Source organism: Mobula birostris, chromosome 2, assembly GCF_030028105.1.
Source record: "Mobula birostris isolate sMobBir1 chromosome 2, sMobBir1.hap1, whole genome shotgun sequence".
In the NCBI taxonomy this organism is placed as follows: domain Eukaryota; kingdom Metazoa; phylum Chordata; class Chondrichthyes; order Myliobatiformes; family Myliobatidae; genus Mobula; species Mobula birostris.
The window spans coordinates 222,872,465-222,887,038 of NC_092371.1; the positions used below are offsets into that span (position 1 = coordinate 222,872,465).

The window sequence follows — 14,574 nt, forward strand, 5'->3', positions numbered from 1 at the left end:
CATATTGATGCAATTACAAAGAAACCACGACAGTGGCTATCTTTCATTAGGAGTTTGAGGAGACTTAATATGTCACTAAAGTCGCTTGCAAGTTTCTACAGATATACCATGGAGAGCATTCTGACTGATTGCCTTACTGTCTGGTATGGAGGGGCCACTGCAGGGGATCAGAAAAAGCTGCAGAAAGTTGCAAACTCAGATAGCACCAGCATAGGCAGTAGCTTCCCCAGTATTGAGGACATCTTCAAAAAGGTGATGTCTGGCATTAAGGACCCAGAATATGCCCTCTTCTCATTGCTACCACTAAGGAGAAGGAACAGGAGCCTGAAGTCACACACCCAGCATTTTAGGAACAGCTTCTTCCTCATTGCTATAAGATTTGTGAAGGGGCAATGAACCAATGCACACTACCTCACTTTTTTTTTCCTTCCTCACTTTTTGCACTAATTTAATTTTATAATATATCATATTGTAACTTGTAGTTTTTTTATTATGCACTGCAGTGTACTGCTTATGCAAAACATATTTCACAACATATGCCAGTGATATTAAACCTGATTCTGAAGTTGCCCCAACATTAACCCCTGTGGAACTCCACTAGTCATTGATTTTCATTCCGTTCCTCTTATCCCCACTCTGCCTCTGCCAATCAGCCAAACTTTTATCCATGCTGGTACCTTGCTTTGAACACCATGGGCACTTGTTTAGCTGTCTTGTGTACAGCACATTGTCAAAGCCCTTCTGAAAATCCATGTAAACAAAGTCCCCTTACTCACCTTTGTCTATCTTGTTCCCTCAAAGAATTTTAACAGATTTGTCGGCAAGATCTCACCTTAAAGAAACTGTGCTGACTGCCATATTTTATGTACACCAAAATCTTATCCTTCAAATTGAACTCAAATTTTATCAACCAATAAGTTCAGGTTAACTGACCTATAATTTCCTGTGTTTTGTCTCATTCCCTTGGGTGTTATGTTTTGGATTTTATTCTCCCCAATCATTTGAGACCGCCCCTGTCTCGTGATTCTTGAAAGCTTACTTTTAATCCCTTCACAATCCTTTCAGCCTCCCTAGCACTGCACTCTCCTCTGCCTCTAACTTTCTTGAATTTCTGGCATATTGACTGGTGCCTTCAACTGTGAAGACTGATGCAAAATACCGAATTCAGTTCCTCTGCCCCATCAGTACCTCTCCAGCATCATTTTCCAGCAATTCAATCAATGTTTACTGTTGCCTTTCTATTATCTTTTGACATAAAGAAAAACTTTCACAGTAATTTATTTATTGACTTAATGAAAGGGAGAGAAAACAGACTTTCTAGTGAGTTTCACCGAGCAGGACACGAAGAGGCAAATTGCTAATTAATAGTTGACTAGAAGGTAAGGTCAAGTGAAGTGGCCGCGTAAGGACTGACAAATAATCAATGTACAAAAGAAAACAACATATGCAAATAAATAAAACTGAAAACATGAATTGTAGACGCCTTGAAAGTGAGTCTGTAGGCTGTGGGATCAGTTCTGGGTTTTGATGTGTGATGGTATCCAAACTGGTTCAGGAGCTTGATGGTTGTAGGGTTCGACTTTTGAAATTTTCCATTCACCAAAGCTATTTTCTGAACAATGTCATTGTAATCTTTTCCCTTTCACACAAGTTATTGATAGAACAAGGGGATCTGGAAATACAGCTCTATAATTCATTGAAAGTGGCATCACAGGTAGGTAGGGTTGTAAAGAAAGCATTTGGCACATTGTCCTTCATAAATCAAAAAAATGGGATGTTATGTTGAAGTTGTATAAGATGTTGGTGAGGCCTAATTTGAAGTATTATGTGCAGTTTTGGTCACCTACCTACTGGAAAGATGCAAATAAGGTTGAAAAAGTGCAGAGAAAATTTGCAAGGATGTTGCCAGGACTGGAGGTCCTGAGTTATAAGGAAAGGTTAAATAGGTTTCTTCTTTAGAATATAGGAGATTGGGAGATTTGATAGAGGTATACAAAATTATAAGGGTAAATGCGAGTAGGCTTTTCCCACTGAGGTTGGGTGGGACTATATCCAGAGGTCATGGGTTAAGGGTAAATGGTGAAAAGTTTAAGGGGAACATGAGGGGAAACTTCTTCACTCAGAGGATTGTAAGTGTGGAACGAGTTGCTTTCACAAGTGGTGCTTGTGAGCTCAATTTCAAGATTTAAGTTTGGATAGGTAGATGGACGGTAGGTGTATCGAGAGCTATGGTCCAGGTGCAGGTCGATGCGAATAGTTTAAATTGTTTCAGTATGGACTAAGTTGGCTGAAGGGCCTGTTTCTGTGATATATTTTTCTATGACACCTCAAACATTATCTTTGTGTTTTCTTTCATAACTCAGGTCATTGAGATATGAAATGATCAGCTGAGGCCTCAGTTCCAGGCCTAGAGGAATAAAGCATCATATTTTTGCCAGAATACATTTCTGTATTCTTGTGTCAACTTCAGTGAATTATCTCATAACATTGTGACCGAGGTCTCAAATTGGTAATCTTTTGTTCCTGGCACTTTTTTGCTAAACTCAAAAATGCACTTTTGAAATTCATAAGGATACTCCCCTACCTAACATGTTAAATATTTCTCAAAGCAAAACTAAATGTGACCTACTCTTCACAAATACATCCAACTGTCCATCTCTTATTGAAATGTTCATTTATTCTTGTCTAGGTAGACTTAAAGCAATATCCCTTCAATTGATTATAAATTGCCATGTTTCAACACTCTATGGGAGATATAGTTAATAATTCCAATTGACTCATCTGGCATATTTTTAATGTGCCAACAAATTTGGTAAAACGAGTTAAGCAGACACAATTGAAAAATTGGATCATTTTTGTATCTTGATTTTTGAGGTGATAAAAGTTCATTTGTTTTGTAATGTACTTTAGCTTAGTCGGATTCGAATTGTTTAAGTCATCATAGACTTTACAGCAGAAATCACTTGTCCCTTTGCATCAGTGCACTATCAGTTCATGTATTCTGATCTCTTTATAACATAATTTTTTATATAAGAGAAAAAAGAGCTTTAGCGATTTTTTTTTTTTAAAACAACTGAATTAATTGTCTGATTTTATGCCTTTTGCTGTTATTTGTTTACTAGGGGTTTAACTCCAGCCCAGGCTGATGCTCAATTTCTGGAAAATGCCAAGATGCTTTCCATGTACGGTGTAGATTTGCACCATGCTAAGGTAATCACTTCCCACTTGGTTCTGTCATAATGAATGGGAATGAGAGTGCCAGGTTGGCAAATTTAAGTTGATGTTCCTTTGCAGATAATATCACAGTACTTTTAGAGAATAAGAATATTTTCATTTCAAAACTTTTTTTTTCCCTTTGCAATACAGTGGCATGCAAAAGTTTGGTCAAAATTTCTGTCACTGTGAATAGCTAAGCGAGTAAAAGATGACCTGACTTCCAAAAAGCAGAAAGTTAAAGATGACACATTTCTTTAATATTTTAAGCAAGATTACTTTTTTATTTCCATCTTTTACAGTTTCAAAATAACAAAAAAGGAAAAGGGCCCGAAGCAAGAGTTTGGGCACCCTGCACGGTCAGTACTTAGTAATGCCCCCTTTGGCAAGTATAACAGCTTGTAAACACTTACTGTAACCAGCTAAGAGTCTTTCAATTCTTGTTTGGGGAATTTTCGCCCATTCTTCCTTGCAAAAGGCTTCTAGTTCTGTGAGATTCTTGGGCAGTCCTGCATGCACTGCTCTTTTGAGGTCAATCCACAGATTTTTGATGATGTTTAGGTCAGGGGACTATGAGGGCCATGGGAAAACCTTCAGCTTGCACCTCTTGAGGTAGTCCATTGTGGATTTTGAGGTGCGTTTAGGATCATTATCCTGTTGTAGAAGCCATCCTCTTTTCATCTTCAGCTTTCTTACAGACGGTGTGATGTTTGCTTCCAGAATTTGCTGGTATTTAATTGAATTTATTCTTCCCTCTACCAGTGGAATGTTCCCTATGCCACTGGCTGCAACGCAAGCCCAAAGCATGATCAATCCACCCCTGTGCTTTACAGTTGGAGAGGTGTCCTTTTCATGAAATTCTGCGCCCTTTTTTCTCCAAACATACCTTTGCTCATTGCAGCCAAAAAGTTCTATTTTAACTTCATCAATCCACAGGACTTATTTCCAAAATGCATCAGGCTTGTTCAGATGTTCCTTTGCAAACCTTTGACACTGAATTTTGTGGTGAGGACGCAGGAAAGGTTTTCTTCTGATGGCTCTTCCATGAAGGTCATATTTGTGTAGGTGTCACTGCACAGTAGAACAGTGCACCACCACTCCAGAGTCTGCTAGATCTTCCTGAAGGTCTTTTGCAGTCAAACGGGGGTTTTGATTTGCCTTTCTAGCAATCCTATGAGCAGTTCTCTCGGAAAGTTTTCTTGGTCTTCCAGATCTCAACTTGACCTCCACTGTTCCTGTTAACTGCCATTTCTTAATTACATTACAAACTGAGGAAACGGCTACCTGAAAACACTTTGCTATCTTCTTATAGCCTTCTGCTGCTTTGTGGGCATCATTTATTTTAATTTTCAGAGTGCTAGGCAGCTGCTTAGAGGAGCCCATGGCTGCTGATTGTTGGGACAAGGTTTGAGGAGTCAGGGTATTTATAAGGCTTTGAAATTTACATCACCTGGCCTTTCCTAACGATGACTGTGAACAAGCCAGAGCCCTAACAAGCTAATTAAGGTCTGAGACCTTGGTAAAAGTTAACTGAGAGCTCAAATCTCTTGGGGTGCCTAAACTTTTGCATGGTGCTCCTTTCCTTTTTTTCCACTCTAAAATTGTACGAAACAGAAACAATACATTAATCTTGCTTAAAATGTTGAAAAGAATGTTTCATCTTTAACTTTGACTTTTGGAGATCAGTTCATCTTTTACTCGCTTAGCTATTCACATTAACAGAAATTTTGACCGGGGTGCCGAAACTTTTGCATGCCGCTGTAAGTCATCAATAAGCACTTAGTGTTCTTTCCCAAATAAAATAATCACTCTGTTCTGTTCTTTATTCGGTGGTTTTGTTGTTAATACTGCCATTATCTTCCAAATCTCACTGCATAGCAGCAGTGAAATTAATTTTCATTGTGTGAAGGGGAATATGCTTTATATGAAATTAATACTTTATTGGTCATTTTAATATAACAGCCTGAATGGCACTTGTCCCTTACTGGGGGTTCAGTAAAGCTGCTGACTTCTGTAAGTCAAAGCAGTGATGCTTTTCAGTTCTGTACGTTGCAAAACAGAAATCAAGAGCAAGCTTGGAGTTGTAACATCTTCTGCTCCATCCTTAGAATCCCCACTGAGTCCTGGGATGGTTCCACAGCATCCATTTAATGGTATTACCATTTTTGATCTAAAATGGTCGTATCATTTTTGATCTAAGATGGTCAAATGCCATCTTAATTACGACTTTTTTTAGGTTACAGATTCAGTGACGGTCAGAGATGGCTAAGAATGCCTTTGATAGTTTTTGAGGTATTTGAAGAGTTGCCATTCATGAACCACCACCTAAGCGGAGTTCTCGCTAGGTCCTGTTGTTCCTACCTTCAGGGAGGCAGTACAGGATGGGTTTCAATAGGTACATTTAATCTCAGAGAAATGTATACAATATACATCCTGAAATTCTTTTTCTTTTCAAACATCCACAGAATCAAAGGAGTGCCCCAAAGAATGAATGAGTTAAATATTCGAACCCCAAAACTCCCCGGCTCCTCCCACCTATGCACAAGCAGCAGCAAGGTAACGACCCACCCTCCCCACCAACAAAATAAAAGCATTGGTGCCCTCCACCGAGCACTTGTCATTGTCGTCGTGGCTATCCCTCGAGGTCGAGGATGATGGTCTTCGTGCTGTTGATCTATTTATGGGCTCTCAAGCGGCTTATGAGTCCAATCTTGGCTTTGAAAGTTCTTCCGCATTCAGGACAGGTAGTTCCAGATGGCAGATCAGGCTTTGATTGTTGCTGTCTCTCTTTCCATTTTCTACTCTTCTAATTCTGCACATCTGTTGGCTTCGAAAGTTGTTGTTCCTTCTCGGATGATGGCTTGCCAGAGTTTCCCGTCCTTGGTATTGGTTTCCCCGTTGTTGATATTGATGTTGCATTTCTTCATGTTGGTTTTTAAGACGTCTTTGAATCTTTTCTGTTGTCCGCCTCTTTTACGTTTGCCGCCTTTAAGCTGGGAGTAGAAGGTTTGTTTTGGCAGACATTCATCTTTCATCCGAACAACATGACCGCTCTATCTTAGTTGGTTCTTGATGACGTAGGCTTCAATGCTTGTTGTTTTTGCTTCATTTAGCACGCTGATGCTGGTTCTTCTATCTCCCCAGTTGATATTTAAGATGTTTCAAAGACAGCGTTGATAGAACTTTTCAAGTGCCTTCAGATGTCGTCGGTATGTTGTCCAGGTTTCTGTTGCATACAGGAGCGCTGGGATTACCACTATTTTGTACACTAACATTTTGGTGTCTGTTCGGATATCACGATCATGAAAGGTTCTTGTTCGGAGACGTCCAAAAGCTGTTCTAGCGCATTTAAGACGATGTTGGATCTCGTCATTGAGGTCGACATTGGAGGAGAGGTGACTTCCAAGATACGGAAAGTGGTCCACATTTTCCAGGGTTATTTCGCATAGCTCCACATGGCATCGCTCTCGAGATCTCAGGACCACACAAACTTCTCCACTGTGACAAGGTGACAATTCACAGAGAAGACCGAGCACTCAAGCATACAGCAAGGCATCAAAAAAGACACAGACTTGCACTGCCCCAAAGACTACTTGTTCACCCCGTATTCGACATCCTCTCCCTCTCCCCCCTCCCCCCTCCCCCTCTAATAAGGGAAAAAGAGGAGTCCCCCTTTCACAGTAAGAGGGGAGACATAAGAAAACAACTCATTGATTTATGGTGTTAAAAGTCTGGTGCTCTTTCTGAGCTCTGTACCGCTGGGCACACAGCCAAGAGAAAGACTGCTGCTTCTCATCTTCGTTCTCCCGCAACTCAACAGTCGTCAGCTGTAGCACCAGCCTTGAATCTGCCCGCCTCCAGAGCCAGGAAAATCTGGCACCCTGAAGGCGTGCTAGTCTTCTGGGCCGAGTCCTTGGCATATCGAAAAGCAGCCAGTCATGAGGCCCTGAGAGTGGGTCAGATTCCCGCAAAGAACTAAAGTTAGAGTGTGGTTACAGGTCAGGGTCTTCAAAAGAACCTTGAAAGGGGAAAAAAAAAGATATCAAAGATAGAAATAAAGCTCTTTCTGAAGATGCAAGTAAAGGAGTCGCCGTTTAGTGCCACCATCACTGAGCTCCACCTTGAAGATCCACGCTCAATTTTTTTTAGGAACAGCTTCTTGCCCTCCACTATCAGATTTCTAAAGGTCCATGAAAACCATCTTGCTATTCCACTTGTGCATTATTTATTTATTTTGGTAACTTGCCGTAGCTTTTATGTTTTGCACTGTGTCGCTGCTGCAAAACAGCAAATTTCATGACGTGTGTCACTGATAATAGCTTTGATTCTAATTCTAAACTATAGCAGTATAGCCTTGTGGATAGTGAGAAGTTAAATCCACAGAATCAGGTTTATTATCACCAGCATGTGACATGAAATTTGTTAACTTAGCAGCAGTTCAACGCAATACATAACCTAGCAGAGAGAGAAAAAAAATAATAAAATAAAGCAACAATGAGTAAACAAGTAAATAAATTATGTATATTGAATAGATTATTAAAAAAAGTGTAAAAGCAGAAATACTGTATATTTTTTAAAAAGTGAGTGGTGTCCAAAGCTTCAAAGTCCATTCAGGAATCGGATGGCAGAGGGGAAGAAACTGTTCCTGAATCACTGAGTGTGTGCCTTCAGGCTTCTGTATCTCCTACCTGATGGTAACAGTGAGAAAAGGGCATGCCCTGGGTGCTGGAGGTCTTTAATAATGGACGCTGCCTTTCTCAGACACCATTCCCTAAAGATGTCCTGGGTACTTTGTAGGCTAGTGCCCAAGATGGAGCTGACTAGATGGAACTGGCAATCAGATAAACCATGAATTTATTTGGACAAAGAGATATGAAGAGCTGAGTTATCTACTCTTACCTCTAAGCTGCATGTTTGTGTTTTCCTGACTTAACAGAATCTGAGGACTGCTCACTTAGTAACTTGATGGGAGTAACTTAAGTGAGGCAAGAGTTAGTTTAGGAATTAACAAGAAACTGTAACAGCAGCATTCATTTAATGTATTATCATCTTTGATCTAAAATGGTCAAGACAGTAGAATTTTTCTTGTTTTTCATTATTTGGCAATATTCATTTTTAATTAATTACCATCCTAATTACGATTTTTTTAAACTTACAGATTCAGTGACGGTCAGAGATGGCTAAGAATGCCTTTGATAGTTTTTGAGGTATTTGAAGAGTTGCCATTCATGAACCACCACCTAAGCGGAGCTCTCGCTAGGTCCTGTTGTTCCTACCTTCAGGGAGGCAGTACAGGATAGGTTTCAATAGGTACATTTGACCTACTGCTGCCAGAAGTGGCTCTCCACTTTGCTTTGCAGCACCTTGACAACTGTAAAATATGTCAGACTATTTATTGATTACGACTCGGTGTTCCACACCACTATCCCCTCAGAATTAGTCAGTAAACTTATAAAACTGAGCTCTGCCTTGCTCTGCACCCGGATCCTCAACTTCCTTACTGAGAGGCTGCAATCAGTACATGTCAGTAATAGTATCTCCTTACTGACAGTCAACACAGGCACACCTCAAGGATGCGTGCTTAGCTCACTGCTCTATTCTCTCTGCAGTCATGACTGTGTGAGACTAGGCTTCAACATCTCATAGACCCAACACATTGATGCAATCATGAAGAAGGCATGCCAGTGGTTATATTCATTAGGAGCTTGAAGAGATTTGGCATGTCACCAAGTGGAGAGCATTTTGACTGGTTACATCACTACCTGGTACAGATGCTCCAATGCACAGGACCGCAAAAGGCAACAGAAGATTGTGGTCTCAGCCTGCTTTAACATGGGCACAGTTCTCCCCACCATTGAGGACATCTTCAGGAAGCAGTGCCTCAGGTGTACGGCATCCATTACTAAAATCCTTAACCATTTGGGACATGTCCCTTTGGTGCTATAATCAGGGAAGAAATACAGGACACGGACTTTTGCAATCAGTTTTCCGAAAGATCTCACCCTGTCTCTTGCAAAAATGCCATCCCCTTCTCGCAATTCCTCCATCTCTGCCGCATCTGCTCTCAGGATGTGGCTTTTCATTCCAGGACGAGGGAGATGTCCTCCTTTTTTAAAGAAAGGGGCTTCCCTTCCTCCACCATCAACTCTGCTCTCAAATGCATCTCCCCCATTTCACGCACACCTGCTCTCACTCTATCCTCCCACCACCCCACTAGGAATAGGGTTCCCCTGGTCCTCACCTACCACCCCACCAGCCTTTGGGTCCAACATATTATTCTCTGTAACTTCCGCCACCTCCAACGGGATCCCACCACTAAGCACATCTTCCCCCCCCCCCCCCCCGCTTTCCGCAGGGATCGCTCCCTACGCAACTCCCTTGTCCATTCATCCCCCCCCATCCCTCCCCTCTGATCTCCCTCCTGGCATTTATCCTTGTAAGCGGAACAAGTGCTACACATGCCCTTACACTTCCTCCCTTACCAGCATTCAGGGCCCCAGACAGTCCTTCCAGGTGAGTCGACACTTCACCTGTGAGTCGGCTGGGGTGATATACTGTGTCCGGTGCTCCTGATGTGGCCTTCTATATATTGGCGAGACCCGATGCAGACTGGGAGATCGTTTCGCTGAACACCTACGCTCTGTCCGCCAGAGAAAGCAGGATTTCCCAGTGGCTGCACATTTTAATTCCACATCCCATTCCCATTCTGACATGTCTATCCACGGCCTCCTCTACTGTAAAGATGAAGCCGCACTCGGGTTGGAGGAACAACACCTTATATTCTGTCTGGGTAGCTTCCAACCTGATGGCATGAACATTGACTTCTCTAATTTCCGCTAATGGCCCACCTCCCCCTTGTACCCCCATCCGTTATTTATTTTTATACACACATCCTTTCTCTCACTCTCCTTTTTCTCCCTCTGTCCCTCTGACTATACCCCTTGCCCATCCTCTGGGTTCCCCCCCCCCTCGGTCTTTCTCCCTGGGCCTCCTGTCCCATGATCCTCTCGTATCCTCTTTGCCAATCAGCTGTCCAGCTCTTGGCTCCATCCCTCCCCCTCCTGTCTCCTCCTATCATTTTGGATCTCCCCCTCTCCCTCCCACTCTTACTAGCTCTTCGTTCAGTTAGTCCTGACGAAGGGTCTCGGCCTGAAACGTCGACTGTACCTCTTCCTAGAGATGCTACCTGGCCTGCTGCGTTCACCAGCAACTTTGTGTGTTGTTCCAAAAGATCTGTTTTTCCTTTATTTCTGTGTTACCTGGTTTTTGCACTATTTATTTATTTTGAAATTTATAGTGACTTTTATTTCTTTGCACTATACTGCTGTTGCTAAACAAATTTAATGTTGTGCAAGTCAGTGATAATAAGCCAGATTCTGATTCTGGACTGCAGCTGTTCAAGAGGTGCCTCACTACCACCACCTTGAGGGCTGCTGGGAATGGATATGGGGATTTGTCAGCAACTCTCGCGATTACATTAATACATCAAAAGTAGTGGAGTGAATTCAATAATGGCTAATGGATTTAAAAGACATTTGAGAATTTATCACATTTTTTTAGTTAAGAGAATTAAATACAATTTTGGTTAATTGAAACAGAAAAATAATTTTTCAGGGTGGGTAGAGTTGTGTTCAGATCATTTTTATGTACACATATGCACATGTTTAAAAGTGACTGGGTAAGCTGAGAAGTCTTGATGTTATTTTTATGAAAAAAGAATGTGGTCATTGGAAATGTGAATAGAATATAGATGCCAATAAATCACTTCGCACATTTAGGTATGCCAAATTGTTTCTGACTACACTTTCAGAAGAACATCATACCTTGGAACAGATGCAGACAAGGGAAGTTAACTTTATTTGTCACATGTACATTGATAGATACAGTGAAATGCATTGTTTGTGTCAATGACCAACACAGTCCAAATATGTGCTGGAGGCAGCCTGCACATGTAGCTATGCTTCTAGTGTCAATATAGTATGCCCACAACTTTACTAACCCTAACTCGTACACCTTTGTAATGTGGGAGGAAATTGGACCATCCATACAGTCATAGGGAGAATGTCTAAACTCCTCACAGCAGCAGGAACGGAGCCCAAATCTTACAGCTGGTGCTGTGAAGTGTTACGTTTCTTCTACAACACTGTGGATAAGGGATTGAAGTTGTATAGCAAAAGTGTGGGGCCTTTACCCAAAGGTTAAGAAGGGTTTTGATAAAATGGAACCTTCCAGAGCAAAAGTTGATTCTATGCAAAGAAAGCAAATTTATGATTTTGCAGAGATCACAACTAAGATCTGGATCATACAGTTTGACAGGATGTTGGAGCATATTTAATAATTGTTAAAAAAAATTTAGATAAATGAAGGGGAACATTTCTAAACGGATCAAGACAGGTAAGTGGGATTAATTGAATAGCTGCAGTCAGTGTTACATTTTAAGTGTGATATGAAGGAGCCATGCAAAATTACAGTCAATGGACATGGGATAAATTACTCCATTGGGTAGAGTTGTGATCTGTACAAATGGAGATGGTTGATATTGTTAAAAACTGACCATGGCAGGTTTCTAACTAGAGAAAATATAAACTTTCAATTCTTAATGCTACTATGATAATGTCTCCCACTGTCAGTATCCTGGGGATTATCACTTACTAATGAATCAATTTGATTAGCCTACTAAACTGGCAACAAGTACAAATCAGAGTGAAGGTGTTCTGTAGGGAAATGTTATGTCCCATTGTAAAGTATAACAACTGTACCAACCTTCATGTTATCTGCAAACTTGCTAATCTTTCCAATTCCCCTCTCCATTACCCCATTTCTTTTCCCTCTCCATCTGCACATCATCCACCATGCACTCCCAGCAGTTTTTCTCCTCACCAGTTTCCCTTTATTCCACGTTCATCTTATCATCTTCAGCTCTTTGTTACTACCATGTTTCAGAATCCTACATCATTCCCACTCACCCCCTCCCTCACCTGCCGATCATCCTTGCTCCATCTGGATCCATCTTTCACCTAGCAGCTTTGGCTGCATCCATTCATCCCCACTTTTTTTTATATATTTGCTGTCTCCCTTCCCAGTCCCGATGAAGAATCTTGGCCCAAAACTTTGAATCTTTATTGTCCTACATAGATAGATAGATGGGAAGATACTTTATTGATCCCAAAGGAAATTAGTGTCACAGTAACATTCCAAGTACACAAATATTAGAAGAGAAGTAAGAAAGAATAAAAGATGCTACCTTAAAAATAAGATATACAAGACTTGCAAGTCAAAGATTACCCCAACTAAAGGTTGACTCATAGAGCCTGATGGCTGAGGGTAAGGATTACCTCATATAGTGCTCTTTGGAGCAGGGAAGATGCTTCATGCTCGTCTGGTTTCCTTCTCTGTGTTCCATTTGTTGCAATGCACATATTCTCTATTTCATTCAGATCGAAATTTGTGAAGGCTATCTTTGCTTCACTACATTTTCGAGACTTGCCTGTGGCACTGTAATTAAGCGGCAATATTTCTTTCTTTAAATTGTATATGTCATGCATGCTTTGCGATGGGTAATTTCTAAATGCTGATGCTTACTATAAATTTCTCCATTGGACAGTAGACAGACTTTAAATGCAAAAGAATCTTTAGAGCGACGTTATTATGTGATAAATTAGATCATTCATTGTTTTCCAAGAGTTTTGACCCATATACCCTAGGTCACATAAGTGAAGCATTTGAAAGTTCAAGAAGTCCTGTTCGTTATGACACTCTTTCCAAATTTTTGGATCAATCTATTTTTGTACAAACATGTGTTATTGATCTGAGCTTTGAATTATCCAATAGTTCAAGATACCTAAAAGGAACGTTGATACTTTAATGAGCTATACTGTTTTTCTGTTGGCTTTCATAGGATTCAGAAGGAGTGGATATTATGTTGGGTGTATGTGCAAATGGACTGCTCATCTACAAGGATCGTCTCAGAATTAATCGATTTGCTTGGCCAAAAATTCTTAAGATTTCTTACAAACGGAGCAATTTCTATATTAAAATTCGACCTGGAGAAGTAAGAACTTATCCTTGCTTTTTTTAAAATAATTTAAGGTTAGTGGAATGCTAGTTAGGTACACAGGAGACTTTAGTAAAATATTGAACAATGCTAATGTTCATATTCCAAATAATTTAGCTACATGTAATAAAGCACATTCACTGGCTTGGAATCTCCACTGTGGGTTCCGATAATAAAAAGGTACTTGTGCAGGATTTGTTTGATTTACTCAGTGTCGTGTGGAGTCGAAGTTTTGGGTCATGTCCCTTCATTGGGACTAGAAGGAAGGGATTCAACCAGTATTAAAAAAGTTGAGGGTGAAGGGGTGTAGCAAGAGCTAGTAGGTGATAAATGGATCCAAAATTTTACTCAGTCATTGCAATTAGTGAACTGAAAATGAATAAATCAATTTGGTAATTCTGTAACAAAATTAGAGGGAGGACAAGTTATTGCCCTGTCATCTGGAAGAGAGCAGGGAATTGCTGTAGATAAAGGTATTAACTTTGGTTATCCTATTGCTTCATAAGTAGGTACTAAGAGAAGGGTAGGAAAAAGAAGTGATATTAGAAAAACAAAGTATCAAATCTAACTCTAGAAGCAGCAGCTTTTTTTTTCTCTGTGGTGGGGATATCCAAAACTAGAGGGCACAGCCTCAAAATTGAGAGGCGACCCTTTAGAACAGGGGTAAGGAGGAACTTTTTTTAGCCGGAGAGTAGTAAATCTGTGGAATGCTCTGTCACAGACTGTGGTGGAGGTCAAGTCTGTGTGTATATTTAAGGTGGAAGTTGATCATTTCCTGATCGGTCAGGGCATCAAAGGATATGGCGAGAAGACAGATGTATGGGATTGAGTGGGATCCGGGGTCAGCCATGGTGGAATAGCGGAACAGACTTGATGGGCTGAATGGCCTAATTCTGCTCCTATGTCTTATGGTCTTTTAATGAATTGTGTGGTAAGCCATTTGGTAGACATGCTTGGGCAAAAAAGTGCCTCAGAGAGAAAGGATAAGTTAGATGAGTGAAAATTGGAAGTGTTATACATTAATTCTTTGTTTGAGAATATCACAACCTAGATAATATCTAAGGTCAAAACACAGAGAAAGCACTTTGTATAATTGAAAGTGATCCATATACCATGCAATGGGATACGCCCTCTTGCAGCAGCCATGGGGTTGGGGGGTGGGGGGAGAGAGAGAGAAGGTGAGAATTTATTCATTAACATGATGAATCCTAAATCTTGGGGCAAGTTTTAAGTAATAAGTTGATTCTATAACTGATGAAGAATAGAACTCGTCTTTAACTATATCATCTACCTACAGGCCACGGAAT

The 14,574-nt window shown here is 40.7% G+C and overlaps 1 protein-coding gene across 12 annotated transcripts in view; it reads left to right on the top strand.

Moving 5' to 3' along the window:
* epb41l2 (erythrocyte membrane protein band 4.1 like 2) overlaps positions 1–14,574 on the top strand; it is a 193,188-nt gene that overhangs the window by 128,527 nt on the left and 50,087 nt on the right. For all 12 annotated transcript variants that reach the window (XM_072251522.1, XM_072251530.1, XM_072251531.1 and 9 more), the window contains exons 8-9: positions 3,123–3,210; positions 13,112–13,264. In XM_072251522.1, the coding sequence (XP_072107623.1) occupies positions 3,123–3,210; positions 13,112–13,264 (241 nt within the window). The remainder of the gene's footprint in view (positions 1–3,122; positions 3,211–13,111; positions 13,265–14,574) is intronic.